Source organism: Miscanthus floridulus, chromosome 5, assembly GCF_019320115.1.
Source record: "Miscanthus floridulus cultivar M001 chromosome 5, ASM1932011v1, whole genome shotgun sequence".
NCBI classification, from domain to species: Eukaryota; Viridiplantae; Streptophyta; class Magnoliopsida; order Poales; family Poaceae; genus Miscanthus; species Miscanthus floridulus.
The window spans coordinates 104083689-104092542 of NC_089584.1; the positions used below are offsets into that span (position 1 = coordinate 104083689).

The 8854-nt window shown below is 46.5% G+C and overlaps 1 protein-coding gene and 1 long non-coding RNA gene across 2 annotated transcripts; one reads left to right on the plus strand and one right to left on the minus strand.

Moving 5' to 3' along the window:
* The first annotated feature begins 182 nt into the window (after positions 1-182).
* Positions 183-1349, plus strand: LOC136450372 (uncharacterized). The gene has a single exon (XM_066450772.1). It carries the CDS (start codon positions 340-342, stop codon positions 1072-1074), a length of 735 nt encoding a protein of 244 aa, XP_066306869.1. The 5' UTR covers positions 183-339; the 3' UTR covers positions 1075-1349.
* A 3561-nt stretch (positions 1350-4910) lies between these two features.
* On the minus strand, positions 4911-8438 carry LOC136450373 (uncharacterized). Its single transcript, XR_010758316.1, has 3 exons — positions 6563-8438; positions 6185-6261; positions 4911-5145 (listed from the first exon to the last, which is right to left on the minus strand). It is a non-coding gene; the product is annotated as an uncharacterized lncRNA (long non-coding RNA).
* Positions 8439-8854: the final 416 nt, after the last annotated feature.

An 8854-nucleotide genomic window follows, 5' to 3' on the forward strand; every position in this document is an offset into this window, starting at 1 on the left:
GATAGATAATCTACTCGAAATAATCAGGACAGCCAAACGTCCAACTTATTCAGACAGCAGATTCTCTATATCGTAACTTATCAGATAAGCCTGCTCAGCTTATAAGCGAGACTCAGAAAAGCTGAAACAAACATGCCCATAGGCCACCCGTCATTGAGGCGAGGCGGAACCTGCCTTTCTAGATATTTCTCAACCCCCTCAGCAAGCACAGCAGAAAAGGAGAAAGAAGCCTCCCCTTTCTCTCCTCTCCCCCTACCCCACCGCCGCAGGCCGCGCCGCGCCGCCCCAGCAATCCCACGCACAGAAACACCAAAGCCCAAAACCCACCACCGCCTCCCAATGGAGAACGGCGACGAAACCCTCGCCTCCCCCACCGCCGCCGAGAAGGCCGCGCTCAACGGCGGCGTCGCGGACGAGGAGCAGGTCCCCATCACCCACCCCGCAAAGTCTTACGCCGCGGTCGCCGCCGAGAACCCCGCTCCTAACGGCGGCGTCGCGAAGGAGGAGGAGGAGGAGGAAGAGGGGGTCGCCGGCGCCCACACCGCCGCCAAGTCCTACGCTGCCGTCGCCGCCCGCGCCGAGATCAAGGACCTCCGCGCCGCCAAGCTCGACCTGGAGGCGAAGCTCGCCGAGGCCCGCCGTGAGAACAAGTCCCTCGCCGAGGAGACGCACCGCATCGAGGGGGTCTTCATGCAGGCCCGGGAGGAGGTCACCATCGCCGAGCTCGCCGCCGCCTCTGCCGAGAAGGAGGTCGCCTCGCTCCGCACGGAGGTCGACCGCCTCGAGGCCCTCCTCAAGGCCGAGAAGGGCGAGCACGAGCTGGACAAGGAGAGCCACGAGAAGCTCGCCAAGGAGGTGGATGCCGTGCGCCAGGAGAAGCTCAAGCTCGAGGAGGAGATCAGCGCCCTGAAGGCTTCCGCCGCCGCTGCCACCACCAAGGAGAGGGAGGCTGCGCCGGCGGCTGAGGCCCTGAAGGAAGGGGATATTGCGTGGCTGGGGATGGCGGTGGCTGCGGCTGCCGGCGCCGCCGGCACGGCTGCCGTCATACTGATCTATCTCCGCCTTAAGAGGTAATCTGGTGCTCGGTTGCGTGTAGCAGTGCTGGAAGTTTTCGTCGTGATGCTGCTATTACTGAACTGGAAGTGATGGGACTTCTATGAGTAGTTGCTTATTACAGAAATATAGGGATCTGGAGACTGGTTATCTTTCTTGGCTGTTTTTGCGGTGACAAAAAAAAAAAATTCGTGCAACTGAGGAACGTTGTATGGTTGGTTATCTTCTGGTTACTGCTACGGATGGCATGGCCTCATGTCCCTTTTTTTATCTAATAATGGTCCGTGTTCTGCTGATGAGTGATCTACTTTGCTTACTTGAAATTACTTAATGACTTGGTGATGCTGTCTATTTTGTGTGATTGCTGAGTGAAATCATAAAATTACCTCAGCATTTGATATATATTGCATCTGATTACAGTTGTACTACATACTAAGTTTGTTTACGAATTATGCTTCTTGATGCCTTCATCATTTGTGTTCCTTTGCTTAGGCGCTCCTTGGTCAACAACAACATAGCCTTTCAGTCCCAAACAAGTTGGGGTAGGCTAGAGTTGAAACCTACCAAGAGCCCCTAGTCATGGTTCAGGCACTTCAATGCCTGCTTTCCAAGCACTCATATTCAAACATAGATCGATAGATATATCTCAAGCTTTCGAATCTCTTTTTATTGTCTCCCCCATGTCAATTTCGGTCTTCCTCTACCTCTCCTCATATTATTAGCTTGGCTTAGGACTCCACAATGCACTGGTGCCTCTGGAGGTCTCCTTTGGACATGGCCAAACCACCTCAACCGATGTTGGACAAGCTTTTCTTCAATCGATGCTACCTCTAGGCGATCACGTATATCATCGTTCCGAACACGGTCCATTCTTGTGTGACCACAAATCCATCGCAACATATGCATTTCTGCAACACTCAGTTGTTGAACATGTCGAATCTTTGTAGGTCAACATTCTGCTCCATACAACATAGCCGGTCTAATCGCCGTTCTATAAACCTTGCCTTTTAGCTTTTGTGGTACCCTCTTGTCATAGAGAATGCCAGAAGCTTGTTGCCACTTGATCCACCCTGCTTTGATTCTATGGCTAACGTCCGCATCAATATCTCCATCCTTCTGTAGTATCGAGGGATTGCTGTGCTCCGTGTTTCTGTTTGTGCATACCTCCTGGATTTCAGTCGTCTGGACATCAATTCAGGTGGCAATAGAGGAGAGAGCCATGGCAAACACGCCAGACCATTAGAGGTCGCTGCCTGGCTGATGCAGGGGTGGGGGAGGCATGGTGGTGGGGAGCCGGGAATGCTGCCAGCCATGGACAGCAGGGAGATGGGGCAAGCATGTTGGCCAAAACCTGTTTAGCATAGCAGTGTTGGCGTAGGCAGACTCGAGGATAGCACTGCTGTCGGAGATGGGGCAAGTGCAGGAGGGAGGGGCTGCATGTTGGCCAATGGGTTGAAGAACTAATGGTGAAAGAACAGTAGTGCTGTTAATCTAAACAGTTGGCTGTGTATGTGACCGAAATTTTACCAAAAACTGGCATATGGTATATTGCATTACCCTTTATTGCATTCTTTTTGGCAAGTTCAAGCTACTGCTAATATAGTTTTCTTGTTTACTCATGATGTTTTTTTTTGGTGTTTTCAAGTGGGCATTGCACAGGCTCATAATTTTCATTGATTTGGAGGGCAACAACATCTTTAGCGAAAGAAACAATGTGATTGGTTCTGTTGGACATGTTGTTTTGCCTTACTATTAACTAAATGGTCTTATGTGGATATCTCAATTACAATTGTTTCTTTTTGCCGTGATGCTACTGCTACTACATTGGGATTGGTATGACTTGAGTTAGTTGCTTAGTAATAGCCCATAGAAAAATATGGTCAATTAGAATCAGTTGCTTAGCATGGTTATGTTTGTTCCTTCACTAGTATCATTCTGCATGCTTTTGATCTGGGCACAAAACTGTTTAGTAATGGCATACAATGCGTGACAGAGGAAGTGTTTAAGCATGGAATTGCTACGCCTCTGTTTCTCATTGTTTGTGGTTGGAATTGCTTCATGGTTTGCAGAGTTGGTGAATTGCCAACCTATTTATTTATGATTTAGGAAATGAGATTTGTCTTTTACTACTTGTAAATTCACTGTCCTAGTATGTTAAAAGTATTTTGTTCTGCTTCTAATGGTTGGGGCAGAGTTGGTCGTCAGATCACTTAGTTGGTCCTGTAGCTACTATCTGGTAATTTAGATCATGTGGTATGCTGGGTGGAAACTTCGTGTATGTGAGATGTGTATATGCCTTTATGTTTGTCTGGCCAGTGCAAGCTGACAGATTACCTTCAGGAAATATTTAGTTCGGGTGCTATCTTCTCATGTGGGTTGTCGTGTTGCACTTTTGGTTTTATTCTTCATCTTTGCAAGTCACGTATTTGACAAATGCATTGTTCTCATTTCTATTCATCATGCCTACAAATGGTTTGTCTTTGTTGGGTCCATAATCTGTGTAGTCTCTGATATTAATCTGTCTACACTTTTGAAGCCCGAGACAACGTGCAGGTTGTGACAATTTGTAAATCAAGTCATGGTGATTTTTGTTTTGGGATTATGATGTGGAAAGTGTGTATACCATAGTTAGAACTACTCGAGCATATGCTGCCTATGCTCGAGTCTTCGACTCTTTGCCGAGCATATGTGGAGGGTGTTTAATGTCGAATGTGGTGAGACTGCGTTTGGATATGTTGTTCGAATGGGACAGGAAAATATAGTCAAATAGATGGGATATAATATGTTGGTATGGGTTATGGGCTTATGGCCTGGATTATACAGTAACTTGATGATCCCGTTCCATTAAACTCGACCCGAATCGAAATTATGTAGGCTGGTACTGATGATGAAATTAATAAGTACACGTCAGAGGATATGATAATTGCTGTTTCTGATATTTTCAAAGCGATATTTCCGCTTACATTGCACTTGGATTACGATCGTTGAACCTCAGAACCTTGGTAGTGTTCGACGATCTGGTACTGTACATTGACTGCCTTCTGAAAATAATGTATTTCTCTCTTGGTTGAATGTCGTCGCTGCCTTCTGAAAATATAAATTCTCGTGGGCTGAATATCATACAAAGCATAGAAGAGAGAACGAATGGGCATTTTCCGTTCCTACAACCGACGTTCACACATCCTACGACGGTTAGTTTATTAAAGTGAGTGAAGACTGATACTCGGATTATTAGGTAGATTAAATAGGCTCTCATAGCATTACATCATATTTTCCCTATACATTTTTTAAGGATCATAAGCAAATGATTGATGTCAATACTAGATTTGATCAAGTGTTAAAATTAAATCTTCATTGATGATCTCATCCAATGCATAGAACAAAGTGCAAACGTGCATGTCCGTTTACGTGGGCACCATTTCGTTGTGTATATATTTGTAACAAAACTCGTCGTCTTATTTGGATATAACAAATTTAATTCTCATGGGTGTCCCCGTCCTCCTCTCATCCTCTTGGGCGACTCGAGCGCAGTGCTGGAGCTTAACCCAATTTTCAGCGGGGCCAGCCTTGAACTACGAGAGAAATAACGGTAATTCTTTGGTCTAGTTTAGCGGTTTAGCCTAAGATCTAATCCTTCACATATAACTTAGCAATATTAGGGGGAGGGAGGCATGGTCCATTAGAGCACCCACAGTGTATGGGTCTATGCCGGTTCGATGCATTTAATGCATCTATGGAACTCGGTCCTATACACTGTAGGTTGTCTCCATGGAGCACCGGCTCCTGGCCATCGAACCCACCCCTTCACATTAAAAAAATATATACATAGTACACTTTTCAACGGCTCCAACACACTTCTCAACGGCTCCAACTGCCATGAGATTTCAACGGTCTAGTGGAGAGCAGCGGCACTTGACCGTTGCCTTAAAAAAAGCAATGTTTCTTGCTGCTTGCTACAGCACGACGAGTCTTCAAAAGGAGTCCTAGCGCCTGCTTTCTTCCTTCCAACAAGCCTCCCCTGCCTTCCTTCTTGTTCCCAGCAGCCTCCTCCTTTGCTTCCAACAATCTTTTCCTCCCACTTGTTCCCACAGCCTACACAAAAATAAAGTAGCAATATCAAAATAATTCATATGGAGCCCTCAGAGGGAGGTTTTAGTAGATTGCTAGCTACTGACCCTAGAAATCAAAGAGCAGATAACACAAGCTTCCAGCACATGCCAAATTTCGCACCCAACACTTTCAACCACACTCAGTTTCCCACCCCACCAACACCATTCAACCATTCCCATTATCTCCAACATAAGTCAACCTACACCTACTCATGCCATGCACAACTTGAATCACTTTGGTGGTGTAGGCAACCTCCAACAGTATGCCCAGTTTTCACTAGGTTATCAAGGTTTTCAACCACTACCCAACTTTGGCTTCCCAAGTGGAATGTTTGTAGGTGCTGCTGGTGGTGCTTCTTCACATGGCTCAGATTCAGCAACCCCGCAATCGCAAATAAGAGAGCCAGAGAAAGATGAAGAAAAGGAAGATTCAAGCGCTAGCAGCCCGGATGAAGGAAGGAGGACTGTGAGAATTAATTACAGTGAGGATGAGAACCTACGCCTTGTAAGTCTTTGGATTAAGCATTCAGTAGATCCAATTCGTGGCACATATCAGAGTAGAGAGGCCTATTGGAACAAGATAGCAGAAGCCTTCAATTCAGGCCAGCCTGAAGGTGCAAGAAGAAGGTCAAAGGGACAGCTGAAAAGCCATTGGGGAAGAATTAATGCAACTGTTACCAAGTTCAATGGGGTGTATGGTCGAATGACATATTGTAGTGGGGAATCTGATGACATGTTGATGGACAAAGCACGTGCTGTATTCAAAAGAGAAAACAAGAAAGCGTCATTTACACTTGAATATGTCTAGAAGATTCTGAGGAAGGAACCCAAATGGTATAGAAGTATACCTGGTCAGGATTGTTCAGAGAAAAACAAAAGGACAAAAGTAGATGAATCTAGAGCATACACTTCATCTTCCAACCAAGAAACTGATGAGAGGGATTCATTCAAAGAAGTGCGGCCAGAGGGGCAGAAGAAAGCAAAAGCTAGGATGAGAGGAAAGGGAAAGGGAAAGGCCTTACCACAATCTCCCCTAGGCTCGCCGCCAGATGAAGACATGGTTTTGTTTCATGATGCTATGTTGAAGAGAGCAAGTGCACTAGAAAAAACAACAGAAGCATCAAAGGAGCAGGTTAGAATGAAAAAAGATAGAAAAATACATGAAACAATTGGACAAGGACACTTCCAACATGAGTCCAGCAATACCGAAGCTGCATGAAGAACTCCTACAGGGTCTAGCCAAGGAACTATTTCCATCTTCAAACAACTAAGAAGACCATTATGTATTAGTGTATTGTATGTGTGTTATAGTAAATGTATCTGGCACTACCATTATGTATGTGGCAGTATCATTATTGGGTTGTACTAAATTAATTCGGTAATATCAATATTGGGTTTACCTTGTTTTTATGAAATGTGCCGCCTGCTCTCCTTGTGCTAAAAAACTGAAAAAAAGGAGACACAAATTTCAGAACTAGCTGTTGAAAAAATAGCTGTTAGAGAACTGACATAAATTTCAGAACTACCTGATAGAAACAAAATTAAGAACTAGCTGTTGGAAAAATAGCTGTTAGAGAACTGACATAAATTTTCAAAACTAGCTGTTGGAAAAATAGTTGTTAGAGAACTGACATAAATTTCAGAACTAGCTGTTGGAAAAATAGATATTGGAGAACTGATATGAAAGTCAGAACTAGCTGTTGGAAAAAATAGCTGTTGGAGAAGCCAACCGCTGGAGAAGCCATCTATAAATACAATGTGCAGGACAGCTTCTACACCACTCATTCATCACATATGCTACACTTTCTTCTACTCCATCCAACAAATTAGACCTCTACCAACAAATGGCTGAGGACTCTGAAAATCAGTCCATCACTAGTGAGTACCTCCAAAATCTCATGATGGAGGAAATCAATGACCCAATGGTGGCTCGTGTTGAGGCAAAGATGCAAGCTCGGATTGAAGCTAAACTTCAAGCTCGGGCAGGTAGCAGCAGCAACTCTCGAAGGTACATTAATAGGGGTCATGAAGCCGGCCATGCAAAATTAGTTGCTGAATACTTTGCTGAGAATCCCTTGTACACTGATTACCAATTTCGTAGAAGATTTCAGATGAGAAAGCACATATTTTTGCAAATTGTTGAAGCATTAGAAAATTGGTCCTCGTATTTTCAGTTAAGAAGAGATGCATTTGGTAAGGTGGGTCTTTCTCTGCTGCAGAAATGTACATCAGTCCTCCGAATGTTAGCATATGGATCACCAACAGACCTTATGGATGAATCATTTGGAATTGTTGAAACCACAGCTTTAGAGTGCCTAATCAAGTTTGTTCAAGGTATTAGACACATATATGGAGAGAAATATCTTAGAAAACCTAATGATGAGGATATCCAACGGTTACTCCAAGTTGGAGAGGCACGAGAGTTTCCAGGGATGTTGGGAAGTCTAGATTGCATGCATTGGCGATGGGGTAATTGTCCAGTTGCATGGAAGGGACAGTTTACCCGTGGTGACTACAAAGTACCCACTATCATGCTCGAAGCTGTTGCCTCCTATGACCGCTAGATTTGGCATGCCTTTTTTGGCACACCTGGTTCCAACAATGATCTAAATGTGTTGAACCAATCGCCATTGTTCACACAAGTGCTACGATGGGGTAATTGTCATATTTTTTATTACGTGGGTCCCACGTATCGAGCCGAGCTCACTTCTACACATTGCGGACGGAGGAACAGCTGACGTCGAATCAAAGAGGGACCCATCTATAGAACCGACCCCGTGTCCATACAATGGAGCTGCTCTTATGGTCCTAACTGAGCCTCGCCAGTGCTTGAGCAGACTCGACGCGTCCGTGCCATTGCCCTCCCCCACCGTCCTCTATGTATCTTGTCGCCACCAAAGCCGACTACTAGGGGCGCGGGCAACGCTGATTATGATGGTGTAGAGGCTTCCTTTTCTCCTCCTCTTCGCTTTCTCGCGTTTGTAGTAATCGGTCCGTGTTCTTGGCTCCCTGTGGTGGTGGCCACGTTGGCTCCAAGGTGGCCTGATCTGCCTAGTTCATGGCTAGATTAATCAGTTCTGCAACTGGATCTGGCCTTCTGATGTTGGTGGTGGGCAGGGCGGATCCAGAGAAACATATTGAGAGAATTTCTTATTTGAGACCAGACAAATGACCGGTTCCTTTCTTGGCACTCAAAAAAATTTCGTTCCCTATTTGACACCGAGTTCAACTTTCATTGCTTATATGACACTCCGTTGAATTTTCCGTCCGTGGACCGCTAACTGCCATGTAAAAAGACGATTTTGCCCCTGTGGGCCCCACCACCCTTCTCCCTCCTCTCCTCCCCTTCTCCCTCCTCTGCTTGGCCGCCGCGCTGCCGCTGGCCTCGCCCACCTCCAACCCCGACGTCGCACTGCTCCTCACCAAGGTGAAGCCAGCGCTGCAGGGCCAGCAGCCCAACGCGCAACTTGCCACCTGGAATGCCTCCACGCCGCTCTGCCTCTGGCGGGGCCTCCGCTGGGCCACGCCCGACGGCCGGCCCCTCCGCTGCGACGCCGCCTCCTCCTCCCGCAACCTGTCCCTCGCCTCCGACCCCGCTCTCCTCCTCGTCTTCATCCGCCTCCCCGCCGCCGCGCTCGTCGGTCGCCTCCCGCCGGACTTCGGCGCCTTCTCCGCGTTCGACTCCGTCTACC